Source organism: Aulostomus chinensis, chromosome 9 (genome assembly GCF_037954235.1).
Source record: "Aulostomus chinensis isolate RoL2024-O1b breed Wild chromosome 9, RoL_Achi_v1.0, whole genome shotgun sequence".
Classification (NCBI taxonomy): Eukaryota; Metazoa; Chordata; class Actinopteri; order Syngnathiformes; family Aulostomidae; genus Aulostomus; species Aulostomus chinensis.
This window is the reverse complement of record NC_141328.1, coordinates 6,110,680-6,136,096: the sequence shown is the minus strand read 5'-3', so window position 1 is coordinate 6,136,096 and position 25,417 is coordinate 6,110,680. Positions and strand designations below refer to the sequence as shown.

Genomic DNA, 25,417 nt, shown 5'->3' with positions numbered 1-25,417 from the left:
AAGGTACATGTGCCCTAACAAGTTGGGGCTTCCCTTTGAGACCGATCGGACCAATCAGGAAGAAGGTGGGCGGAGTTTGGAGAGGCACACATGAGTTGTCAAACAGGTTTGTCTTGTGCTGCTAATGGTTTCAACCACTTTCACACTCACACACACTCTCCACAGCAAGAAGACACACTCCTGAGAACAAGAAGTCCCCGAGTTCATCAACAGATAATCAAGGTAGGTTTTCCTAAAACAATCACAAATTATTTTTTATGTAATTTATTCCAAACTCCTTCACAGAGAAGGCTTGTCAGGGCAAGACCGCACAGGCCTGTACGCTGTCTTAAGTGTGAGGCAGTTGTGAGCCACGCTGTTATTTGTGTGTATGCGTTTGTGTTCCATCCTATTTGTCATTTTCAGAACGTGTTGGTGCTTGATTAGAAATTGGTGGCTCTATTTCTTGCTTGTGTGGTCCACCTGTTGCCATACCTCTGTGGTTTTTAACGCGCGCGCGCGCGCGCACACACACACACACACACACAAAAACACACCAGCTTACTGGCTTAATGACAAATCCTGGTGCTGCTGGGTGTGTGTGTCTTTGGTAAATGGTGTTGTTTAAACTTGGGGACTTAGAAGTCAGGTAGAGTTAGGGAGGACAGAAAGTGGAGCAGCTCCAGCAGCAGGAGTGTGTCTCAGCTCAGACTGGAATGGCAAATATGTGGAGAATGTGACTGGCAGATGCAGACAGTTCAAGGAGCATATTTAAAGCTCACACTTCAACAGAAGTGCAGGTCATTCACTCAGTTCATGAGTGTGACCTTCATGGTTAAAGAGATTCAGGAAGTGGCCTGGTTCAAGCCCTGCTGAAGACTTTATTAAAGGACGAGACGCTGTTTTGTTTTTTTCTTCTGCAGCAGCTGCTGTGTGATCTGCTGTGTTACCTTCAGACAATAGTTTGTTGACAGTTATCGTGATGTGCCTCCCCCACCCCCACCCCACCACCGGCTAACACACACTCCAGCCTCTCTTTTCACAGGACCTCTACTGACTGAAACTGTCAATTTAATTGTGTCTGCCGAAAGACGGATGTCGTCGAGTAATTGTTTGAATGTGTCTGGCGCTCCCAGCCAATGAATGTTTGAGATGGTGACTGGCTTTGCTGGTTGAGGAAGGGGAGGGGTCGTGGTGGAAGGGTTGGTTCTGTTCTGTCGGGTTTCACTTTGAAGAAGTTTCTGCTGATGTGTCGTTTCTTTTCCTCAGGAAGCTCAGCAGAGATGCGTCAAAGCTTTGAAAAGATGGAATGGAGCTGAGCGTAGCATCTGAGTGGTGAACTGGAGGTGCACTGGTTTTACAGAATGCCTGTGGAGTCTCTCCAGCACCCAGTGAGGCAACCAGCAAGGACCACTGTAGCTGCTACACCCCCACGCCTGCGACCCAAAGGGCCATTGGGTGCTGACTTCTACCGGCAAAGCCCGACTGCAGCAGGCAGACCCAAGCAGAGTGCGGTGGAGAGGCTGGAAGCAGACAAGGCTAAATATGTCAAGAGTCAGGTGGCTCTGTTCAAGCAGCAGCCAGTCCGACCTCCTGAGGTGCGAAAGCCCCTGCTGAGCCCCGGTGCTGCTGTGCGGCCCACCAAGAAGACACCCACCCAAACCAAACCAAAGCAGGAGGGCGTCCAGCTGGACTTGGAGCATCTGAGCAATCTGATCAGTGGTGTGAGCGAGGGACCGGCGGTGAGCTCTGAGAACAGTTCCGGTCCTGATGCTGCTGCGGCTCCTCTCAGTCCTGCTTGTCCTGCACCCACTGCAGCTCAGCAGAAGAAAGAGAGACCATGTTCCCCCTCCCATCCTGACTGGTCCAGCCCAGCTAAGGTGAGATTGAAAGCATCGGAGAGTCCTGGCTTGCCCCTGTGTCCAACAGCAGGGACGGTCCGCAGAGTGGATGTCATCCCTCAGGCCAGCCATGTGAGGACCACCTGTAGACCCCCTCAGTACATCCGTCAGCCGCTGAAGCCCATTCCTCTACATTCCAAGTTTCCTCTCCGCCCAGCAACCTTCCACCTGAGAACAAAACCAGGACCTTCTCCACTGAAACCTGTTGTTGCTCCCCCTAAACCAGACAACCCCCCCTCCTCTCCAGTTGGAATTCCCACCCTTGCTCCACCTCCGCCCAGCTTCCCTCTGTTCCCTCCCTCCTCCCCAGCAATCACCCGTTTATCCTCCTCCAGCTCCAGGAAACGGCCCTCTCTGACCCGCTCCAAATCAGACATGAGTGACCGGTTCTCCAGAGCCGGTACAGAGCTCGAGCGCTTCTTCAACCTGTGTGGTTTGGACCCTGCAGACCTGCAGGACTTGCCTGGGTCTAGTTCTGACATTGTGTCCCTCGCCCGTTTCCGTAGTGTGAGCGCTCCGGGGTCAGAGTGTGCTGGTTCTGACCGACAGGATGAAGATGATGATGAGGATCCGGTTGAAGTGGCAGCGCGCGTTCCCTACGGTGTGTCGGTCATTGAGAGGAACGCACGAGTGATTAAATGGCTCTACGGACTCCGCCAGGCCAAAGACACTTCAACCAAGAGCACCAATCTGTAGGAGGAGGTCAAAGGTCAACACAAAAGAAACAATTTAATTTCAACATGTTGGACACGATTCAAGTCCCCTTATGTTTGGATGTGACATTTCTTCTTTGATTTTTTTTCCTTATTTTACACGATTTTTTGACAATGTTTTTGTTATTTAAGAACCAGAGAGGGCCGATTCTTCTCTGAGGAGGAAATGCGCTGTTATTTTGATGAACCGTTATTGTGGACATTGAACTGACATCTGCTCGACAGCCAAGATTAAAAATGGATGCAAGCATCTTGGCTCAGTTCTGCTGTTTATGTTAACATGCTGAATATCAGGGAGCTTCAATGACCTACAGCAAGCAACCTGTACTACACTTCTATTTGTTAAAAAAAAATACAATTCCATCTATTGATAAGGAGTCTCCACGGCTGTGTTAATTATTCAAGAGGAAAGAGGCAGGTATTAACAGGGATCAATCAGTTTCTTTGATGAACCACAAGAGGTCAGAGGCGTCCCTGGAAACTGTGACCTCTTCACTTCCCAGAAGATCAGCCTGCTAGAGAGAAACAACAGTTCTTTGTATCTTGAAAGCGTTCTGGAGTCATGACAGTCGGCTCTGTTTTTCAGAACTAATGAACGAATTATCTCAATCTCAGTGGTTGGGGGGGGGGGGGGTTCGGATTTGAGATAATTTTCCCAGTTTTTCTGAATGAACTGACAATTACGGATTTTTTTTTTTTTGTCAAGTGAAGGAAATAGAAAATTGTAGAAAAGTTTCATTGACAGCATCTAAGAGCTGCATGAATGAAAAATTACACAAGAAGAAGAAACATATTTGCAATGGTACCATGATAATATATGCACAAATCCAATAGTATATATTTAAAGTAGAATTAACAAGATTCATTGACTAATTGGTCTTCAGAGCTTGTTAGACTATGTGCTGCATTAGAAAGGTTTACGTTCATGTAAAACTGTAAAACAAATTAATAATAAATACAGAAATATTTTAGCTATAAACTGCTTGCTCATTAATGAATCTTATTGATAAATCTTTTAAAATACAACACATGCATCCAGTTCATTAATAATCAAAGGTCGAAGGAATAGAACCCCATCATGTTCCAGGGGAAAAGAGTTGTTCAACCAGATTCCAACGTTAAATAAGTGGTATTTAATTACAAATGTGCATACAAAGACAGACCTATTGTTGGCTACCACACACACACACACACACAGAGGAAGACTGCAACAGCATTAGGAGCGCTTGTGTGTTGCAGTCCGTATGTGGAGTTGTTCTTCCTGGCTTCAGAGGATGAGCTGTCTTCAGAAATTTTCAGACCAGCTGCAGACATGGAAGGGTCAGTTATTACAGCCGACCGCCTCCGGAGAGGCTCAGCAGCAGAGGGTACGCTCACACACACTCACACTCATAACAGGACGAGTCTCCTTTGTGTAGAAGTCATTTGAAAGATCGAATACTTTCAATTTACCCGTTTGAGTTATTGAGAACGTCTTCCATGTGTTTATCAGGTCTCAGTTGGGATTCCCCTGACCAGGAAGATGTGCTACGCTGTGGGAGGGGTCCCATATCAGATCACTACAGCGGCTATTGGTGTTTCCTTGCAGATTTTTCTCCTGGATGTCGTGCAGGTAACCCCCATCAACCACAGCGGCTTCCAAACATCAGCAAAGAGTTCTTATTCAAATGGCTATTCTGAATATCAACTCCTCCTTTCAGGAATCATGTTAGAATGGGAGCACAGAGTAGTACGGAGACCTGGAGTGGCCACTGTGTGTGTGTGTGTGTGTGTGTGTGTGTGTGTGTGTGTGTGTGTGTGTGTGTGTGTAGACCAACAGAAGATAAAAACATTATTTTACAGCCAAACGATATAACTTGTTCTCTCAATTTAGATTGTTTTTTTTAGACCACATGCTATAACTTTTGCTTTTAATTCAATTAATTTGAGGCCAAAGGATAAATTAGACCAATTTGATCATTTTATATTATTTACATGTTTATTTACATACCTACAATCAAGTTATAATTTGTGGTCTCGTGATAATTTATGTATATACATTTTCTCTCCCTCTACCCACAAAAACATCACTCAGTCGCTGCTCCAGGGCACCACAGCTCCATTGTAGCTTTAACACTTGAGAAATATTTCCTAAATTAGATCGTTTATTTTCTTTAATGGCCTCCAAAAAGTGATTCACATTTATATCAGTTGGTGTCTGGATTACTGCAGGGGAATTTCTTCATGACTTGATCCAAGACGGGCCTCGGTGTGTCCAAATTACAGCCGCCGGCTACAGTATCACACTTATATTACTGTTTACTTTTTAAAAGTGACTCTTGATCTTCAAGCTCTGCGTGGTACTGTCAGCCGTGGCACCAAATATCTGACTGAGCTCCTAAATCACGAGGTTTACGTCCTCCGATGAGGCCCTGTGGAAGGGTGAAGGCGAAGGGTGACGCTCTGAAGTAGCTTACCTGAGGAAGCCTATCGCTATTTTATTGCTTTCATTGAATTATCTTATCTGCTGTTCCTTGAGTCAGTTTTATCTCTGCCATTCAGAGTGGACTGTTATATTGTTTTATTGCATTCGGAGCAGTATTGTATATTTTCCCAGCTGGAGGCCTTCTACGTCTCCATGATTTTATTTGTGAGTCGTGCCTGGGATGCTGTAAGTGACCCTCTCGTTGGATATCTAGTGAGCCGTAGCAGGTTGACCCCCATCGGTAAACTCGCTCCATGGTTTGTGAGACTTTAAGACACTTAAATCAATACCAGATTAATTCCCTGGGGCTGTATTTAACATTCACGTTCATTACACAGGCTTCTTCTCTCCATGCCGTTCGGCGTCCTGTCCTATCTGCTGCTGTGGTTTGTGCCACCAGTCTCGATGTCCCCGTCTCTCCGTGTGGTGTGGTTCCTCACGGCCACCTGCCTGTTTGAGAGCCTCATGAGTGTCAGTCAGTTTTGCACTTCTGTCTAATCTATTAACATCTATTTCTGCCCTCACACTGCCTCCTAACATCGCCATGGTGACAGAATCTCATGTTATTCTAACTGCTGCCATTTTGCTCCAAGCATTGTCACCATGGCTACGGAGTTTCACACCATCCATGTGCTGACATGTTCTCCTCTCCCCTGTTACCCATTAACAGTGCTACAATGTCCCCTATCTGTCCCTGAACATGTTCCTGGGGGGAGACAAGAGAAGCAGAGACTCCGCTACAGCCTACAGTAAGACTCCCTCACATGAACCCACCACACGGCAAAAAATGAGCCGCTTCATCCCCAGACTGCTTGCATGTTCCCTTGATGGCAGGAATGAGCGTGGAGATGATGGCCATGCTGCTGGCGTCTGTCATCCAGGGTCAAGTTGTAGCCGTGTACAACACAGAGAAGCAGGAGGCCTGTCAAGAGCCGGTCCCCAGCGACACAACGCAGAGTTTGTCTCCTCCACTCTCCACTTCACTTCAGGAAACGGTAGACACTGCAGTAGAATAAACAGCCAAAAACTAAATTAAGAAATAGGTCATCATAATGAAGATATTGTCCCTGAGGGGTGAAAGAGAGAGAGGGAGGGAGCGAGAGAGAGAGAGAGAGAGAATTATTCAACTTGATACAGTGTTAAAAGCACTTACAATAGTAAAATATTTTCAGATTGAACTGTATTTGACCTCCTAATACTCTGATTAATGTTAACAAATTGCCTCATTCATTGATTTATGAAGCTCAGACAGCATACTAGTCTAAACCATACATTCTGACGGGGCTTTATATTGTTGAACGTTTCCATAAAATAATATTTCATAAATCTCCCAAAATACCCCTTGAACGGGGAAGATTTATTTGCTTCAGGACTTTACTTCAGTCATTATTTCAGTTAAAATTATTTCAAGCAATAGAGCCCCAAAAGAGCACTAAAAGCGAGAAAATATTGGACTTGGACCTTTACCAAGTGGGCCGAAACATGACTTCAAGTTTATCAAATTAAATTGAAAATGTGGTTTAACAGGTTCACCACCAGGTTCAACTTAAGTTGTAATGATGTCAGTCTTGTAGTCAGAACTTGGTTCTACTGTCACTATGTGGCCAAAAAATAAATAAACAAATAAATAAAACATTGCTTATGATTTATAATAAGACCACTGTCTCCGGCTTCACTTTGTTTGATGGGGGAATTTTATGGTGTATTTGATATGTGAAGTGCAGAGAGGATAACGCGTAAGGGAATGACACGCAGCAAAGAATCTGGCAGCAGGGAGTTGAACCGGAGCCTACTTTTACCACCATGTTTGGTGCTGTCACCCCTCCAGGTTCAAATTTAACAGACATGCATGAGGATGGTGTCCGTTTACATCCAACTGTCTGACAAAAAGCATTTCTTTACCCATCTAAATATTGCTTTAAGTCCGTGGTTCCCAACCTGAGCTACCCAGAGCTACCGCTAGTGTTAGCAGTGCTAGCCTAGCCACTGGGGTGCTAGCGCCCTCTGTGGAGGTAAAGGAGGAACACAGCAGGAAGTGAAATGTCTCAGAGATTACAGGACACAACATGCTTTGGGAACCACTCATCTAATCAGTCACCATGGACGACTGCTAATTCAAGCAATCATACAATACTTTATGGTACATGTTTTTAAGAGGCATACTGTAGTGGCTAGAACGTAGCTCTGTTCCATGTGTCTGTAGGCGGTTAGGTGCCTCATTTATGTGTGAGGGTTCTATTCCACCTGCAGCAAAAGGCCTTCCTGACATCGGCTCTGGTCCTGGGAGCATTGTTCTTCCTTTGCAGCTTGCTTCTCTTCCTGGGGGTGAAGGAGCAGCATGGTGAGTCACTCAGAGATGACCAATGCTTTATGAAAAAAAAAAAAAAAACCCAAAAAACAACAACCTTGTGTTTACAACCCTGCAGGGATATTACATTTATCAGAGTATTTTCATCATCTAAATGTCATCTATCCCAGACCGTGGCTGAGGAGAAATTGAAGGCTGAGTTTAACCTGTGACTTGCCTTGTATTTTTGGTCATGTTTCTTTTCTAGCTCCAGTCTCGCATGATCAAGTGCATCCGTCCTACCTAACCTCGCTGAAGATGCTGATATGTCACGTTCCTTACCAGCGCCTGGTGCTGGGCTTCCTGTTCAGTGCTTTTGCATTTCAGGTGCAACTTGAGTTAATAGAAGCTGTGTTGCATTCCTCAGTCATTAAACTCCTGAGATTTAATTATCTTACCGCCTCAAATAATCATCCTTACATAACTGTTTTTTAATGCACTGATAGTTACCAAAGTAGTTGTTAATAAAGTGTTGCCTGTCTGTTTTTCTTCTCAGATGTCCTTGGGTAATTTTGCTCTGTTTTGCAGTCATGCAGCAGGACTGGGAGCTCAGTTTCAACACCTCTTACTGGTTCTTCTGGTAGGATGCAGCACATTCATGACAGGAATATTTGTGTGGCGTTGAATGATTCTCATGTATGCTTAACTGAACACAAAATAATATTGTTACAGGCTTCTGCTTCAATAGCAGTTCCTATATGGCAAGTCGTTCTTCTTAGAATTGGAAAGAAGGCCACGGTTTTCATCGGCCTCTCAGTAAGAGCCTCCAGCACAATAACCCCAATGATCATTTTCCACACCTTCAATCTCCACCTCACCTTTGCGCCTGGTTCCTCTCTCAGCTCTTCATCCCAGCACTGTTGGTTATCGCTTGCATCCCAAGCAACCTGCCCGTCCTCGTGACAATGTGCGTCCTGATGGGATTCAGTGTAGCGACCATGTTCTTGCTACCCTGGTGAGTCGGCTCTCATCAGAAACACTAAGATCTCGGTCCAGAGAAGCCCTGTCAGATCCTATCAGTGTCCGAACCAAATGTTATTCACATGAATTATTCACCCCATCTCTACCTGACACAGGCGAGTGATGAATATTCTAGCAGTGAGCTCCTGTGTTGACTGGCCTGTTCTACTCATCTAATCTGACATGTGCTTCTGAGATGTGATACGCCAATTTGTGTCTCCTTCAGGTCGATGCTTCCAGATGTGGTGGACGACTTTACCTCGAAACATCCGTCCTGTAAGGACCTGGAGCCCATGTTTTTCTCCTGCTATACCTTCTCCAGTAAACTAGCTGGAGGTCTTTCTGCTGGACTCTCAATGATGACTTTACAGTGGGTCAATCTGTCTACTGGTTTGATGTGTTATACGTGTCTGGCCCATCATATCTCTGGTTCTTGTCTGCCGCTACAGGTTTGTTGGATACAGAGCAGGTGCATGTCACAATGGCGACGGAGTGGTGACGGCTCTGATTGTGCTGTTCTCACCTGTTCCTGTTGCCCTCCTGCTGATCGGGATGGTCTTTTTCTGGTCGTATCCAATCAACGAGAGGGAAAGTTTGACGGACAAACTGGCCGCCGATCAGTAAGTAGCTCGGTGACGTGTCGTGACACCTGCAACAGATTCCTCAAAAGAAAAACACAAACAATGGATCCCTGTTGTTTTTGGACACTGTTGCTAACTCTCAGCAGCAGCCATATTGGATTGTTGATTTTTACGCATTATCTATGACAGTATGAAATTGTATTTTGTCACCGGTGAACAGAAATGCGACATAAATGTGACATGAAAATGATCATCCAGCTCAAACCCGCCACTGGCACCAGCCACGCCCACAGTTAGCTCGATGCTGTTCGAAGTTTACAACCATATCTACAAGTTTATTTATAGCTCAGTAAAAAAAAGAAAACATTTTCATGTTTGGATGGAGTCAGGCTGACTGTTGGCCCCACATCTTTCTGTTAAGCTGAGATGAGCTAATTGATTGACACAAGGCTCTCATTTAATGACGCATCTGAGTTTAAATATTTAACTCAGCTAATCACATTTAAATAAGCATAGGATGTCCCACCATTCTTTCAACAATTAAGCAACTAAAGTAGGGGAATGGATCTACTGTGGAGTCTAATTTAGTCACAGATTTGTTGTGTGTCTTTAAATATTAATCAGTTAGACAAAGGAATTCATGTTAATTTTCCAACAACTTTTTTTTAAATTATTATTCATGGTAGTCATGGTGATTTTTCTTCTTCTTCTTTTTCTTCACACAGCCCAGAAGCTTTATCATCATCTTCCCCAACATCGTCAGACCACAGACGTCATGCAGCGCAGCCTCATACCAGAACTTCAGATAGTAACACCAAATCAAATCCATCACCAGGTTCTTTCGATCATGATGTAAAGTGCTCAGTAAGGTCATCTGTCACCTCAAATATATCAAAAAGCCATTCTGGGAATGACAGCAGCTCTAAATCAGGTGACCGGCCAAATATAAATCATCAGCGTCGTGAGAGGAGACTCAACTCTCACCTGCACCCAGATGAAGCTCAGACGTCCTCCAGAAGGTCCAATAAGAGATCCAAAGTTTCATGGGTATAATGAAACTCCTTCATATTTGGATATTTTGGGAAATATGTGTTTTGACTTATTCAATGGATTAAAAAAAAAAAAAAAAAGGAAAAATGGAATATCTTCATTTAGAGATTTACCCAGATCCTGGGGTATTATAAATTTAAAATTATATACAGGAGAGCAATACACTCAAAGTAAATTCATTCATTATTTACATGGTAATTTCAGGTGGGGCACGGCTTTCCTGAACCCCCTAAAATTCCAAAATGTTGCTATTTCATCTAATAAATAACAGCCTTGCGGGTTACCGTTGTTGTATTCTGTTCTTTTTTGATGAAAACCCCCACAAATCTCAAAATTTCATTTTAAAAAGTTAATTAAAATTTTGTAATAGGATTACCAAAAAAAAAAAAATTAACAAAGTAGAGCAACACAAGTTCAGTCTCTCTTATTATTCCAAATATTGATATATTTTGGAGGTGACAAATTTTGAGGAAAGGGAAAACTTTATAATGCAGTCTGAAAGTACAACATATGAATCAACTTAAGAAGTACTGGAAATGTGTACATTGGATATTATGCAATTGAAATCTTTGATCAATTTCTGTCAAATCTTCTCTCAAATGATTTCAAATTAAACAAATTAGATACAAGAGTTCAATTGTATTTCAGTGCTAAGCTGTCTTTATGCAAAACTAGCAAACGGAAAGCTCCACCTTCACCTTTAATCGTTATGAGTAGCGAGAGAGAAAAAAGATAAAAGAACACTTCTCAAAATGATCTTCTTAAACTTTGTAGTTAAAATATGATGCACTCCTTTAGTCACAATAATGTAAGGCCAACACAACAATAAAGGCACTGTGTGAAAGAAGTGTTGTGGTCAGCTTGAATTTCAACTATGTACAGTTGATGTGTAGAATTTTGATTAAAGCTACCCTGCAGCACGTTTGTCTCCATCTTCTGGCAGTAACATGTATTACAATCAGTTGTCAACACATGCTTCTGTTATTGGCTCAGTCGTAGCCTCCTCCAGAATTACTGCTGCAGCTGTAAAATGGTGGATAAATTGTTTGAGCATCTCACACATGCCCATTTGCACATTTTCCTGTGCGGTGGGTGACTTTTACTCGAACAGGCAATGAAGACAGAAAGGTCAGGGAGCTGTTTTCAGAGGAGAGACTCGTTGTCTCTTGTAGGTAATGAGGCAGGGTGTTAGTTGGGAGAGCGCCAACCGCCGCCATCGCTTCCTGCATCGGAGCAGCACGCTCGCCAGTACACTACAAAGACGCTCTGTCACTCAGCTGCTCCCTGCAGACAACGCCATGTCAGCTCTGCCGGTTCGGCGGCATTTCGTAGCCCATATTTCTCCGTTGCCACTCACCGTATCCTGAGATCACATCTGGAGGAGCTGATATTTTGGTAGCCAGAGGTGATTTTGACATTGTTCAGCTTCTAACAGGAGTCGGGGTTGACGGGTTTATTGAAAGGCTCACTGCTCTTGGAGACTCTTTCTTATAAGTCAACGTTACAACATAAAACTAACCTCTGAAAATATGAGTGAAGTTCTGCTCTTAATACTGCACTGTAAACTTCTCTTGCTGGACTATGTTGTGTGTTCTGCTGCTTCAGTATACTTTGGAGGCTAATATTACTGACTAGTTCCCCTCAATCAGCGCACCTGTGCAGGTGCAGCTCACTTCTTTAAAAATGAGATGTGGTGCTCAGACATGAGCTTTGTTATCCTGTGGCCTGGTGTCTCTGCCAGGTTCTTCATTTGGCCAGAAAGTACATGGCAGTTTGGTGTGGTGGAGCAGTGGACTCATTCCCAGCCCTCCTGTGATTGTTGGGCTTTGCCTACTACTTTGGCGGAGGACCTGGGGGTCTGTGCTGAGTCGGTTGAGTTTCGCACAACCCAGTTGATTTTAATCCCGGGTGGCATTGCTGCGTGACTCGCTCCTTATCTGGATTGGACGGCTGTACCTGTGATCAGGGGTAACAAGTGGTGTGGTTTTGTTCCACGAATGGCACATCGTGACCTTCCGCTGCTGTCTTGTCTGGACTGTTTGTTGGATCTTCTGGACTCACCATTAAATTAAGGGTGGCATTCCAGTTGCATGTATTTTGTCAAAAGTTTATTTTTGTGTTTTGATTGCATTTGTTTTTCTTGCTAATTTTGCTTGCTTTTTATGTTTTTGTATTTTGAGTGACTTAATTTTTTTTTCAGCCACCCTGTAATCACTCAATTAAGGGTTCCAGTATTATGAAGTACACTGTAAAGTGTTGGGTATTGTATCTTTCCAAATTCAACAATCTTTTATTGAAAGCGGGTCTGTCGGGTGTGTGTGGGAACCTGTGCCCTTTTCTAGTTGTCCTGGGGTGAACTTCCCCAGGTGGTGTTGTCTGCTTGCGTTTGGAGAAAACTTGGTTTTAATATTAAAACCCGTCTTTTAGCCACCTGCCACACTATGGACCCAACTATGTACAGTTTCAACTCTCTGACCAGGCGTCAAGCCACACACGAGGTTTCAGCTAGACTTGTGGTCCTCCTCGGTTGATGTGGGTTCCATTTCTGTGCTCAGGTTGTCGGCAGGAACACCTGCGACAGGTTCTCCATCAGCAAACACCTGCAGGCTTCATGGGGTTAAAAATCTGTTCCACTGCAGAAGAAAGTTTTGAGTCGCAATTTAAGTCCCAACGTCTCAAACTAAGGTTGTGTGCACTGAGTTTAAGACCCTGTGTAAAACGGAACAGTTTCAGCTAGTTTAAAGGAATATTATTATGACAATGATGAAGCGTCAGCGGGTAATTAGTGGGTTTTTTCGCTTCCATGCCCACCCCTGCCGTCGCCTGCTTCCGCTCGCTTTGCATTGTACGGCGGTCGACAGAAAGGATATTGAGGAGCGAAAATGGGAGTAATAGTTGAAACCATAACTCCGGGCGATGGTGGGGATGGCTTGCTTTGTTTCACACTTTAACGCAATTTTACATTCGCACCTGCTGTAGTTTATTGTCACGCACATTTGCTCCCTTTTTTTTCCCCCCCTATTTTCAGGACGGACGTTTCCAAAGAAAGGGCAGCGCGTCGTGGTGCACTATGTCGGTGAGTGGGGAGGCTGGACGACTGCCAGGACTCGGGGAAATTTGATTAGCTTTATACCAATTTTGGCTATTTTTAACACTAAGCATTATTGGTGAGTGGTGAAAAGTGCTATTTTCTTCACGTTTTGGACTAAAGAGAAAGCAGATGTATGTTAGAGCGAACGGTGGATTCTTCATGCTAGCACTGCGGTTAACATTGATGCTTATTCACGTACATTAGCTAACTTAGGCTGGTAGCAAAGTTGTGTATTTGCTCACTGGTTTGTCGAATATTGTCGTTATTTAACCTGGCGTTTGCCAGTAGGTTTAGGGCTTAGTTGGCTAACAGTCGGGCTAGCCCTACGTACCGTTAGCCTGTTTAACGTCAGCTTCCACGGGCCCGTGATGCTGGTCGGCTAACTTTAGCGCAGATACCGTTAACTCGCTAGCGGGACTCCTCGACTGAAGGCGCATATAGAGCTCGCTGAACCCCTTCCCTTCTCTTGGACTTATCAGGAACATTGGAGGACGGTAAAGTGTTTGACTCTTCGAGGTCCCGGGGGAAGCCGTTCAGATTCAAAATTGGACACCAGGAGGTTATTCGTGGTTGGGAGGAAGGAGTAGCCCAGGTGAGGAAGGTCTCCACCAGCTGGAAACGTATGCTGTCATTGCTCCGTTATTCACAAATCGGTTCACTTTTGTCTGTGCCATTGAGTTCAGTAGCAGCAGTAGCTAATGTCACCCTTTCATCTCTCCCCTTAGATGAGCGTAGGTCAGCGGGCCAAGCTGGTATGCTCACCAGAATATGCCTATGGCCCCAAAGGTCACCCAGGGATCATCCCACCGAACGCCACTCTAACCTTTGACGTGGAGCTGCTGAGTCTGGAGGCCTGAGGCTCCTGTGCTCCCTTTGCTTAATTCCACTCAAATTTTCAGGGTGAGCCATTTTATTTATTTTTTTTACGGTTATATTAATGATGAATAAAGGACGCTGTATTTTTACACTAGCGTGACAAATTTAAGGAAATGCACCTATTTACCATCATCCTCAAAGCCAGTTAAGCAGAGAGGTTAGACTGGTGACCGCTGGTTAACTAAGAGCATTGGGTGGTGGATGGGTTGGGTAATGGTGCCTGCAGGTTGGACACAGAAATTAGAATTTACAAGTTCATTGTTGGAGATTCCAACAGGAACCTCCCATGAGGTGGCACTTCCTACACGGAAATTCTGAGAGCCCTGACAAACCTTGAGAGGACGTTTCAAAATCTGGTGCTCATCAGTTGCCTGAACACTGTGATAATGTGCTGCTTTTAACGCCTCCTGTCGTACTGTGTCTCGTGAACCCAGTGCTCTTCATCCTCAGTGTCTAGACCTGTCGCTGCAACATTTGTGTGAAATATTGGGTAGCGTTTATTACCGATCCTTATTTTAACTGATGCTGCAAACGGCTGAGACATTTTAAGTTCTTCAAACCAGAGCGCGGTGAACTTGGAGTGACATCACTTCCCATCCCAACACAAGGTCTGAGGTAAAATGAACGTGGTGTAAGATCAAGACAGAGATGTCAGGGTATGATGGTTGCTATTTTATTTTTCCCCTTTGGTTTAAGGAGCAGGTGAACGTTATGTTTATTCCGCTCTTGCTCCTGAAACTACTTTCAACTGGGAGTGATGCTAATATTGCTTTGCACAATATAAATGTATCTAAGCCAAAAAAAAGTAATGAAATGCACCAAATAGTTGATAACAACCTTTGTGATGCTCCCTGTGTGTGTCTCCCGGCATGTCTTGTAATGCCTTGAGAAGCAGTACTGACTCACTGTATCACCCTGTTTGCCTCTGATAAAGAAGAACAGTAAACGCACCATGCAGTCAAATGTCTTGCGAAGAGAGGGACTGGTTCATTATTTTATGTTGGGCTGGGAAGGAAAAAAAAAACATGCATAAATGAACTAGTAAAATGTAGTCTGTGTATGAAGGAGTAGGACATACAATCAGTCAAATTTAAGAAACCTGAAATTGCGACAAGGTGCTTTACAATCTCAGTGCAACTTTCACTGTCCTGAGACCCTCGATCAGTGTGAGGAGAGCTTTTATGTGAGAGAGAAGGGAGAAACCTCGGAGAGAGCCACAAAAAATACATTCAATTGAATAGATGGATCTCAATGTCACTGATACTGCCTCCAGTAACTGGATTGGGTATTGGAGCAAAATCACTTATCAGGTCAGAGCATCATCACTCTTCTTCCCCATGCTCTTAGATCAGCTTCCTTCAAATGGAGCGTGGTGCCCACGTCCACATGACCCCCCCCCTCCCCCCTTTCACAACCTCCTCAATGGAAATTTGCTGGAAGCTCCAAGTTCCCATGACTTGTCATGTCACAAAAACGAGCTCTCAAGTTCCATTTGAAAGCGCCATTTGTTGTCGGCAAATGTGAGAACTAATTATCATAGTCAGACTGTACAGAGCAAGTAGTGGAACAACGACAGAAAAAAGCGATGGGCTGCAATTTATTTGTTTGGCTCCATAAAAGAATGCGGCAGCTGGAAAACTCTTCCATATTGCACATTTCAACCCAAAAGTGTTTTGCCTTGCTTGATCCTGCAAATGGGTGCTTTGAACTTTTGGATATATTTCTCTTGAGACTCCAGAATACAACAGGAACCCTGTAGCCACCACAACAACAGTAAAACTATCAAAGTGTCTCTTGAAAAACTCTCCAGCTTATCGTCCACATCTTCTTTACCCAGCTGGATGCTCAGTAATCCACAAACACTCGGATTGGACAACCAAAGAACACGGTGTCTGGTTCACTGCTCATGGACGTAGCACAGCGTGTGACCAGTTGCACTTGTCCATCGTAACGTCCCACTGGAGTTGGGTTTTCAGCCCAAATCCAAAGTTTTTGTGCAGCACTGAGCATATGGCTGGATTAAGATTTGGATTATACCAGATGATGTGCTTTAGAGTAGGGAAGCATGATAAATTGTTCCTATACAAAAAAAAATCATGATCTGAATTCACTTTTTGTGAGCATCTCAGAAGCGTTAAGAGTGCAATAGAAGTTTTGTTGATGAATGATCAAGTCAGAGAATCATGATCTCACTTCTTACGGAGGGAAAAAAAAAAACCCACGATTCACATTTTGGCAAGAAACGCTGAAGGTGAAATATCACTAAGGATCTGAAGGTGTCTGAGCGTGCTTGACCGCTATGCGGTAACTCCGGGTGGTTCCTCATTCCTCCAAGCTGCTGTGGCGCCACATAACGCACCGACAATACAGCTTAACCTTGTGTATCTTAGCCAGCGATGTTCGGAGATAAAATGCTATGTGCATAACAAGCTTAAGTCTGCTTATTGTGTAATCCCCTCTTGCCTGTCCTCCTTAATTACAGCTTTAAGACCTCCGTGTGTTCTCTGCAGGTCGACTCCTATCTTGGGAACATGGAGGGGAACATGGAGGATAAACGGATGATTCCTGCTCCTAATTTCTGCATAGGACCTATGTCTATAGCTTCACTAGTTCACCCTCCTTTACATTTACATACAAATTTTTATTATCGCACTTGCTTTAATGTTATACTCCATACTATACTTTAGAGTCCATGCAGTTATAAGTCATAGGCCATCCCATGTATTTTGTCATATTCTGCTATGTATTTTTATGGTGTTTTATTTTTTCTAATTTGAATTGACACAATGTGTTTTTCCATCAAGTTTTAGAAAAGTGTTGAAGTATTGAATCTCATTCCTGTGGCTCTGTGGCCTTTACACAAAAAAATTGTATTGATTGCGGGTAATGAATTGTCTTGAATAAAAATAAGAAGAAATTGTTGTTTGACAGTGATATTTCTATGAATTTACCTTTGTGATAGTTGTTTATGGACTAAATTAGTATGGAATACATTGTAACTATAGGGGATTTGTGAATCAAGCACACTATTGCCATCAACAGCCTACAGGTCTGCAAATGTCTATCGCTCCTTAATTTATAGTAGTGAAACGACTCACTGTAAACACACAACTGGAGATTGTCTCGTCGATTGTTTGTGAAACGTGGAGTTATTTACCAAAAGAAGGTCTTAAAAGAAAACATTTGGTTTCTACACTCGCACAGTGAGCTCCCCCCAGAAAGACTTTGTGGCGCCTTTGGGGTTTGTGATTGTTTATTTTGAGGAGTTGTGTGTTACAAGCTGTGGATATTGATTTCTGTTTCTTACTCTTGATATTAAAAGAGTAATTTTAACGCAAACAGTTCTTTCTTGTTTGATTGCATCTCACTGATCCCGTAATACCTGCAAGACTGTATACAGTACCAGTGTTTCCTGGTCATCATCGGGCTGCTGCTGTGCTCTATAGCGCCCCCTTTCATCAGGGGTTTTGGAGCAGGGCAAACATGCAGGGTACAAGGGGCCCAGGACCCTGATTGGGAAACACTTGGCCAGCATAGTTTGGAGCAAGCTAATGATTAAAAAGGCAGATAATATAATTTCAATGGACGGACGATAGCCTGACGTGATGTGTTGAGTACCAGAGGAATAAATGGCAACGGCTAAGTGACAAAGCAAATCACATTCAAAATTTAAATATTTTGCAACTACATTCAAGCAAACTGAAACTTTGGAAATGGATGTTCTCAGTTTCAATCTCTGCCATTCAAATGTTTCTGCTTTTGTTTTTAAGCTGAATCATCTAAACTACTCACAGAAAAGAAAAAAAAGATTTATTGGAAATATTCCTGAAAGTCAAAACATTCCAATGTATCTTTAAATGAGGCTTAAACTGCCCACCATAAATATCACACGTTTGCATTTCAGTTGACAGGAACACCATCAATAAACAGGGTAGGCAGTAATGATGAAATGACTGTATAATGATATTCATAAGGGGTGGGAATCTAAGTCAGTAACTCACAAAACTATACTCCAGAAAATGATGGTATCACAATGCAGCAGGAATCAATACAGCACAAGACAATCCATCCAGGATACATCTCGTCAACTGTAAGTAAAGAAGAAATATGTGAAGAATTGAGCAGGAAGGTTGTATTTCCAGGCTCCTGTAACCTCCTTGTTGTGCAACTAGGTTGGGGGATTTCAGGATGGGCTTGTTTGAGGACGCTGTGCCTGTTTTCTAGGTTCTGGATTAAAAAGCTGACCTGCTAAAAAAAAAAAATAAATTCAGTGCTGAGAAGCAAAAATCCATTGAGTGCGGTCATTACGAACTATTAGCGTCCAACAGCATCAAAGAAATGGAGACCATTCCATGTTAAAATCACTGCTATGGTTCGTTTATTGGCAAGAGATCAAAGATCTTTCTGTCCAGCACCTGAGTAGATTCGATGCGCTCGCTCTACTTTAGGACTAGAAGTCCAAACTGTTTTATCCCCTCTTGTAGTAAATGACTGAAGTACAAAAATGAGTGCCTTCCTCTTTTTGATACCTACACTGCACGAGATGAATTTTCTAAGTTTTCTTCTCATTTTGTGAGATGTTCCGGCAGAAACACAATATCTGACTGTCCCACTTGGTATTGTAAAGTAACCTAATGATGTAAGTGGAGGGTGGCGGATGAGGAGTGATCAGTCAGTATCACACAGGTTCTCTTTGACCTCATTTCATCATGTAATCTGTGTATCTTTGCCCCCTCTTAAAGCCGGATAGCAATTTTTGAGTTCAAGCAAAAGAGTCCAACCCAACTGTGGGTTGCATGCAATATAGTGAGAACGACTCAAACTGCAGGCAGTAGCAGTAGGGGTATTTAAGAGATGAAAGTATTTGATGTACAACTAACTCTTTGTTCTCTAAGGCAAGTCATGATCACAAAATCACAAGGGCATTATGTAAAATCTAAAAATCGTATTAGTGCGAATATCCACCACACGGATCAAAATCTAGTTGAATCTGAAGCGGAGAGGCTGGGCGTTCAAGTCAGATGGAAGTTGTTCCGTTCATGCTGGTGGGTCTGTTCCTGCTGCCTGCAGCCTGCCGGCGAAGCGAGTGGAGGGCCACAGCACAGCACCCTCTCAGCAGGGACCCAATATGATAGACGGGCGTGACGTCCCGCGGCGCCCCTCGACACAGCCACGCCATGGTCGGGACCACCGGCACTGCCAAAGCTAACAGATCCACGAGGAAGTAGCGGCTCCAGTGGCACAGCTGAGGGGAGTAACCATCTTCATTCGCTCCTTCGGTCTCCTCCCTGTCGTCTTCTTCCGCCTCCAGTACTGTGGCTTCTTGCCTCACTGGGAGAGGAGCTACAGGATGGGGCTGGCTCGTGTGGGGCTCTACCGGCATCTTTGCTGTTTCTGTTGGCTTGTCAGGTGCCATGGGCTGCACACTGTATGATGCCTCAGGACAGGACACAGGAGGTAAAGATGATGGGACCAGATGGGACTCTGATGGGGCGACGTCTGCTGTCGCTAAAGAAATGACACTCAGCTCTTCTGTGCCACCTTCCTCACTCAGCCAGGTCATGGTGGGGCTGCAGGCCTGCGAGCGGACCTCGGGCTTCCTGTCTGCGGCGGCAGCAGGGGTTGGGATGGGCTCGGTGGCAGGGACAGCAGCAGGTGCTATTGTGGACTCCTCTTGAGGTAAGTGCAGGAACAAGTGATGATGCGGGAGGTAGGTGTGCCCACTGCACCTGCAGCCACTGCTGAGAGAGTGACAGGAGTGAGACACTGGCAACACAGCCCCCCCACTGCACATCCTCTCATAGGTAGATGAGCGTGTCACTGTTGGGGTCCCCCTGATGAGGCTCTGTGGAGGCAGCTGCTCAGATAGGAGGGCTGCCTCCAGGAGCAGGTGGGTTTGGCCTGCTGGGCGAGATGCTCTGCCTGACTCAGGAGCGTTAGCGCTGCGCTCCAGATGCAGAGCCTCATTGCTCAGTCGGGTGTAGGTGGTGCTGCGGCTCAAAGTGCTGGCGGGGGAACATCCACAGGAGCGAGACTTCCCCCCTGGACGGCTTTCCTGCAGCCCTGAGAATGGCTTGTGGTCATGGGGTTCTTGTTCCCTGACGCCCAGGTTAGACCTGACTGAAACTACCACTTCCTGAAGGTGCTGAATTTCCTTGCGGGCCTCCTTTAGGGCTAGCTGGGCCTCCACACGGTGGCATTCCTCCTCGATCCAGTCTTCCTGCATCCTGTACAGCTGAGTCCTCAACTCATCTATTTCACAGTCCCTGAAGGGGGAAGGATAATATTATTTTTCTTTTACAGAAAAAGAAGCCATGGAAGCCAAGGCTTCCAGCGCTACTGGTTTCAGCTTCAGTTGAACTAAATACCAGTAAAATACTAGGAGTTAAAGGGTGAAAGTGTTTACCTGTGTTGTAATCTCTCCACATTATCCCTCAGTCTGGCTCGCAGATGTCGTATACACACCTCCTTCTGTTGAAGGGGTGTGAGGTACTGCTCAGGCGTCGGGGGCCTGATCCCATGGTTGTCGCTACAGACTGTGTGCTTCGCCTGACGCCTGAATCAACACAGAAGAGCTGCTTTAAGTGAGGTGTGATCCTGAAGTTGAATTACTACTAAAACAGTCATACAGTTTGTTTCCCACAAATTTGTTCTCACACACAAAATGACTTTTTTTCAGCCCTAAATTTAGTCTTACAGACAGGAAACAAAACCTGGAGGCTAGTTGGAGCTCTTTGCTCCTGACATCTATTGTAACACTGGTGTTCACCCAGGACTGCAGAGAATTTAATGCTAAAAGACATAAAGACATTTCATCAATGAGGCCTATTGTCAGTGCCCCAGCACATTTAAACTCAACTGAAAAAGATGGGAACAATGCTTTTACTCATATGGTGCAAAAAAGAGTTCAATTCAATGAGTGATGTTGTACCTGGGTGTACTGGGATATGTCCGGGCTGTGGGGCTACTCTCAGGTGCCCGTACCCGACCAGGGTAGGTATTTGGACTAGATGTATCACTGTGGGAATATCGCCCGCTGCTGCCACCCGTTCCCACCGAGCGCCTTGCAGAGAGAGCTCATGATCAAACCTTTTGCATCATTCAAACATCTGAAACTACAGGAGAAGGATGAGAAAGAGAGTACCTGCGCTGACTTGAGGAGGGCTTTCTACTCGGAGTGAGAGACATCGATGTGCCTTCTCTAGAGAGGGACGCTAGGAGCCCTCACAGCTGGACTGTTACCACCATGAAAGACACATCAGAGACAAATTAGTTCATGATAATCCATCTCATAAACACTGAAACACAAAGAAAATGAATCCGAACTGCCACCTCCAGTTATCTGTGCTATGCTATTGAGTAAAGATGTGCAATGTCAGGGACAATAGTCTGACGCTAATGAATAATAGTCTAGGACAGAAGCACATAAAGCGTCCTTTCTCTGCTGACACAAAGAGGACACAGTGAGTTCACAGCCAGTGCAGCTGCCTCTCGCAGAGCTTGGCCCTCCCGGTCTGCAGGGCTGCACGTAAACCTTCAAATTAACTAAAGTCAAAGGTCAAATAAAATCTAACAGGTGGTGGCTGGTGACGTCAAAATGGCCTGTACGGCTATCTAATGTGAATAAAAGAAAAATCACATTATTGCTAGTGGAGCATGAGAGGAACTGTGTGGAGTACTCAGATTATTATGGGACTTATTCTGTAACTACTGTCCATCCATCCATTTTCTACTGTGTATCCTGTTAAGAGTTGCAGGGGGGCTTTAGGTTGAGAGGCGGGGTTCACCCTGGACAGGTCACCAGTCCATCACAGGGCCAACACATAGAGACAGACAACCATTCACACACACAGCCACACCTATGGTCAATTTAGAGTATCAATCAGCCTCGTCCCCTCTTGATGTCTTTGGACTGTGGGAGGAAGCTGGAGTACCAGAGAGAACCCACACAGACACGGGGAGAACATGGAGACTCCGCACAGAAAGATCCTGTGCTGGAGCCGGGGCTGGAACCCAGAACCTTCTTGCTGTGAGGCGACAGCGCTGACCACTGCACCACCGTGCCGCCCCTAACTATTGTACAAGAACTAAATAATTTTTCATTTCACTCTCTTGTGTCAAGCTCTATTAACAGGAATGCAGCAATCCTGTGACCTCCCCCCAAATCTATTGCCTTTGAAAGTGTGTCATAAATCACTGGAATAGATGCCAAATTTACACACATCACTTTAACAATGAATCGATATTCAAATACCATTTACAATGAAATTGATTGATCAGTTTATCAGTGGTCCAGGGTTGGTTGTTAATCGCATCTTTGTTATTCTTCCCCGGTGATTAAACCAGACACCAACTGTTGAGATCATTTCTGAATATAATGCGCCACTTATCTGAAGTGCACTGACATATTGGTATCAGCCGATATTTGCATTTTTGGCTAACATTGGCGCATCAGCAAGTAAGATGCCATTCAACGTCGCTGGCCGATGTGTATCCTTTATGTGAAAGGTTTCATGTAAATGTTGCTTCAGAAATATGAATACTGATGTGATGAGAGCCTGAAAGATTCAAATAGTTGAGTTCTTATTTTTTAATGAAGATTATTTTTTTCTTCTCCTGGTGCAAAAGCGGATTAAAGCGCAACAAAGACACCACCAAACAGGAGAATCCATCGGCCTTGGCTATGGGCAGAATTATCATTTTAAACATCAGTCTAAGTATCGGCCCATGATTTCTCATTCACGGCACCCCTGGATCTCGAATAATCTGGACTAAGTTCTTAATTGCTGTACATAGCTATCAAAGGGGCCGAGCGAGGTTTGATATTGCAGCCTCACAGTTATCATACTGAGTCTAAATGTATTCCCTTAGCCTGTAAAACACTCATAATCTGTGAGTTTTGTCTGATGAGCCTTCAAGTCCCTAAGAGCACGGAAATGGTCAAATTCCCAGGGAAATCAATACGCCGATGTATCTTGACCTCATCACCTGCAGGAGGAAAACAACATGAGGTTGACTTTATTCTCTCTTGCTTTCTCTCAGGTGTCACCACCTCTGTTACGTAACAGCAACAATCTCTGTGGAAGGACAAAAAGTTCTTATCTTCATGCAGCTCTAAGGCTTAGAAACCTGCTGCTCCAGGACGGAATGTTGGATAAATATTAGCTGCCTGATAATAGAAGTCAATCTAAACGGGAACAGCCGCGTTTTCATCACGTCCTATATTTAAATTCTAGGACAGCGAGACACACAAACCAGGAAATCGCACCTCCTTTATCTCTGGCTGCGCAACAGGTGGCCCTTACGTTATTGGTGAGAAATACGCAATCATCTTACGTAAGTGTGAGTATCGGTGTTTACTGAGGAGGCGAGGATGGTGGAGGAAACTGTGCTCGGAGCAGAATTTAGAACTGATGAGATTGTCAGCTGACAGTAATGTCTGCGGGATGTTGCTCTGCGTCCTTGGAGGAAACATTACGGTATTAAAACGCTATTTCCCATCTGTCGCCTAAATTACGGGTTATAGAAAGACACCACACATTAGTGGCGATAAAGAACAGCCTGGAAACTCTCATCACCGCTCTACATTACAAACCCGGGAGTCCCTAAGAGGGACATCAGCCATCAGGTAGTTATACTGCAAAGAAAACTGCCTCTGGTGAAATCATGACAAGAAAAAGCAGAGTAAGGTGTCCAGTGCCGGCTGTGTCCTACATACGGTTCGGGTCTCATCAGGTCTCCTGAACCTCAAAACAAACTGCTCACATTCACAATGACAGCAGCCATGATGTACTCTACCATATCGGCAGGTGGAAGTTGCAGCTTGTTGAGAAGCTTGGGGTGCCGACGGGGGTGATGGTCGCTGAACGGTCGCTGGAGGCAGCAGGAAGAAGAGATGGTGCTGATGCTGAGAGTCCATCCTGCAGCCATGAAGCCCGGAGATGAGATGAGGAAACTGCGACTGCTGCTGCATCGGTGCTGCTTCTTAAAGTGACAGTAGAGGGGTGATGCCTCATTTAGCAGGATTTACTTGCATATCATAGTGATTTACACTCAAAAATATTAATGCAATACTTTTTTTCCTGCCATTTTCAGTTCACCTTTTCTGATATTTTATTCATGTTAAATTACACCTGTAAATGCATGTATATGTCACTGCTTGTAAGTATCTTCTTTGCCAGCAAAATCCATGTTTTGCACAGGTGCAAAATATCAAGATGCAGATTAAAAGGCGTGATGACTACACAGGCGTTCCTTACGATGAGGTCAATGACAAGTCGCCCCAGAAGCTGCAGGTGTGTCACGGCAAAACTCCTCAGGGGCCTCAAGCCAACAAGGTGTGGCCAGGGACAGAGGTCTGTCTTTCTGAATCATCTTTAATATTTTTGATTCACAAATGTAAATTCATGGAAAAGAAACCTGACATTCATCAATATAAACATGGATATATATATATATATATATATATATATATATATATATATATATATATATATACAGTATATATGGGGACACTGAAAGGACGAACCTCTGAGTATATACTGCACTTGAATCATCTTTGTAAAAACAATGTACGTATTTACCCACCTTTTTTGTTGCTGCAAATTTATTTCCTTACTTAGGAATACAGTTTCAAAAAAGGCCAACAGGCCATGCCGACAGGCTCGTCTCACTGCTGTGGTTTTACAGGCCCTAGCAGAGTAAACAAAGGAGTACTGATAAAACTACTTATGCTCCTGCACTTTGACATCACGTAGGCTGACTGTGTCACATTACTGTCGGATGTGCGTGAGGGCAGCTACTTCACGATGGGGTTTGGGAAGAACCAGAGAGTCTTTACACAGAAATGTTTGCTAAAACCACCTGAGAAGGTTGCTTGGCTGTTGTTGTCTTCACAGAGGGCGTGACCTGAGCGCTGGACACATGTTACATGGAGGAGCTTTCTCTTCAGATTAGTTTTCAACATTGTCAAGGTTGGATTGCACAACACAACATGTCTCAGTCACTCACACCCTTATGTGAAAGAGATGCACTTTGATGAAATGCAAACAGTAGCTGGATGCACTGTTGAAGGAGCAGCATGAATAGTGACTCCTTCTGTCTCCAACTGACTGTAGATATTCCACTTTTTTTTTTTAACCAAGGGTCTCTGCATTTGCTTTTTATTTATTTATCAGTAAGTACATTTAAACATCTATTCATGTTAATCATGCATTCAGAGTTTTGCTCCGTGTACGTTTGCTCTGTCATGGTAGGGCTAATGCTGTCTGACAGCTGAATTGCAGTTTAGAAATCTCATTCTCTCAATCCCTGACAGCAGGCCGGCTGATGAGCATCCAGCTGGACGGGTACATCGCGTACAGCAGCTCAGATGATGAATGAGCAGAGAACCAGTGATACGGCTGCGCTTCCACACCACAGTTGGCAAAAAAAAAACACCCAAAAAACAGAAAAA

At 44.4% G+C, this 25,417-nt stretch overlaps 4 protein-coding genes across 6 annotated transcripts; 3 read left to right on the top strand and 1 right to left on the bottom strand.

Annotated features, from left to right (window-relative positions):
- The first annotated feature begins 80 nt into the window (after positions 1 to 80).
- fam110a (family with sequence similarity 110 member A) lies at positions 81 to 3,579 on the top strand. The gene is made up of 2 exons (XM_086212574.1): positions 81 to 222; positions 1,249 to 3,579. Exon 2 carries the CDS (start codon positions 1,344 to 1,346, stop codon positions 2,574 to 2,576), a length of 1,233 nt encoding a protein of 410 aa, XP_086068700.1. The 5' UTR covers positions 81 to 222; positions 1,249 to 1,343; the 3' UTR covers positions 2,577 to 3,579.
- Positions 3,580 to 5,210: 1,631 nt separating this feature from the next.
- On the top strand, positions 5,211 to 11,055 carry mfsd2al2 (major facilitator superfamily domain containing 2a-like 2). The gene is made up of 12 exons (XM_086213368.1): positions 5,211 to 5,314; positions 5,396 to 5,528; positions 5,728 to 5,806; positions 5,892 to 6,052; positions 7,308 to 7,398; positions 7,613 to 7,731; positions 7,901 to 7,984; positions 8,077 to 8,160; positions 8,247 to 8,359; positions 8,591 to 8,734; positions 8,814 to 8,984; positions 9,671 to 11,055. Exons 1-12 carry the CDS (start codon positions 5,211 to 5,213, stop codon positions 9,996 to 9,998), a joined length of 1,611 nt encoding a protein of 536 aa, XP_086069494.1. The 3' UTR covers positions 9,999 to 11,055.
- Positions 11,056 to 11,702: 647 nt separating this feature from the next.
- On the top strand, positions 11,703 to 17,301 carry fkbp1aa (FKBP prolyl isomerase 1Aa). Of its 3 annotated transcripts, XM_086213366.1 has the most exons (7): positions 11,703 to 11,963; positions 12,551 to 12,680; positions 12,857 to 12,914; positions 13,024 to 13,071; positions 13,566 to 13,678; positions 13,812 to 13,986; positions 16,473 to 17,301. In XM_086213366.1, the coding sequence occupies exons 3-6, from the start codon at positions 12,878 to 12,880 to the stop codon at positions 13,941 to 13,943; spliced, it is 330 nt and encodes a 109-aa protein (XP_086069492.1). In that variant the 5' UTR covers positions 11,703 to 11,963; positions 12,551 to 12,680; positions 12,857 to 12,877; the 3' UTR covers positions 13,944 to 13,986; positions 16,473 to 17,301. The 3 variants fall into 3 exon arrangements, with proteins under 3 accessions (XP_086069492.1, XP_086069491.1, XP_086069493.1); XM_086213365.1 differs by lacking the exon at positions 12,551 to 12,680; XM_086213367.1 differs by lacking the exons at positions 11,703 to 11,963; positions 12,551 to 12,680 and having other exon boundaries at positions 12,719 to 12,914; positions 16,445 to 17,301.
- A 454-nt stretch (positions 17,302 to 17,755) lies between these two features.
- snpha (syntaphilin a) lies at positions 17,756 to 23,927 on the bottom strand. The gene is made up of 5 exons (XM_086213364.1): positions 23,761 to 23,927; positions 21,107 to 21,197; positions 20,894 to 21,025; positions 20,369 to 20,518; positions 17,756 to 20,228 (listed from the first exon to the last, which is right to left on the bottom strand). The coding sequence occupies exons 2-5, from the start codon at positions 21,148 to 21,150 to the stop codon at positions 18,980 to 18,982; spliced, it is 1,575 nt and encodes a 524-aa protein (XP_086069490.1). The 5' UTR covers positions 21,151 to 21,197; positions 23,761 to 23,927; the 3' UTR covers positions 17,756 to 18,979.
- Between the last annotated feature and the right edge of the window lie 1,490 nt (positions 23,928 to 25,417).

Bases quoted from the DNA above. Each gene is read 5' to 3' on its own strand.
- fam110a (XM_086212574.1), top strand. From the start codon at position 1,344: ATGCCTGTGGAGTCTCTCCAGCACCCAGTGAGGCAACCAGCAAGGACC.
- mfsd2al2 (XM_086213368.1), top strand. From the start codon at position 5,211: ATGATTTTATTTGTGAGTCGTGCCTGGGATGCTGTAAGTGACCCTCTC. The intron at 8,161-8,246 runs GTAAGAGCCTCC...TTCCTCTCTCAG, and splicing joins CGGTTTTCATCGGCCTCTCA to CTCTTCATCCCAGCACTGTT. The intron at 8,360-8,590 runs GTGAGTCGGCTC...TGTCTCCTTCAG, and splicing joins ACCATGTTCTTGCTACCCTG to GTCGATGCTTCCAGATGTGG.
- fkbp1aa (XM_086213365.1), top strand. From the start codon at position 12,878: ATGGGAGTAATAGTTGAAACCATAACTCCGGGCGATG. The intron at 12,915-13,023 runs GTGGGGATGGCT...CCCTATTTTCAG, and splicing joins AACCATAACTCCGGGCGATG to GACGGACGTTTCCAAAGAAA. The intron at 13,679-13,811 runs GTGAGGAAGGTC...CTCTCCCCTTAG, and splicing joins GGGAGGAAGGAGTAGCCCAG to ATGAGCGTAGGTCAGCGGGC.
- snpha (XM_086213364.1), bottom strand. From the start codon at position 21,150: ATGTCTCTCACTCCGAGTAGAAAGCCCTCCTCAAGTCAGCGCAG. The intron at 20,519-20,893 runs GTACAACATCAC...GTGTTGATTCAG, and splicing joins ACATATCCCAGTACACCCAG to GCGTCAGGCGAAGCACACAG. The intron at 20,229-20,368 runs GTAAACACTTTC...TTCCCCCTTCAG, and splicing joins GTGGAGAGATTACAACACAG to GGACTGTGAAATAGATGAGT.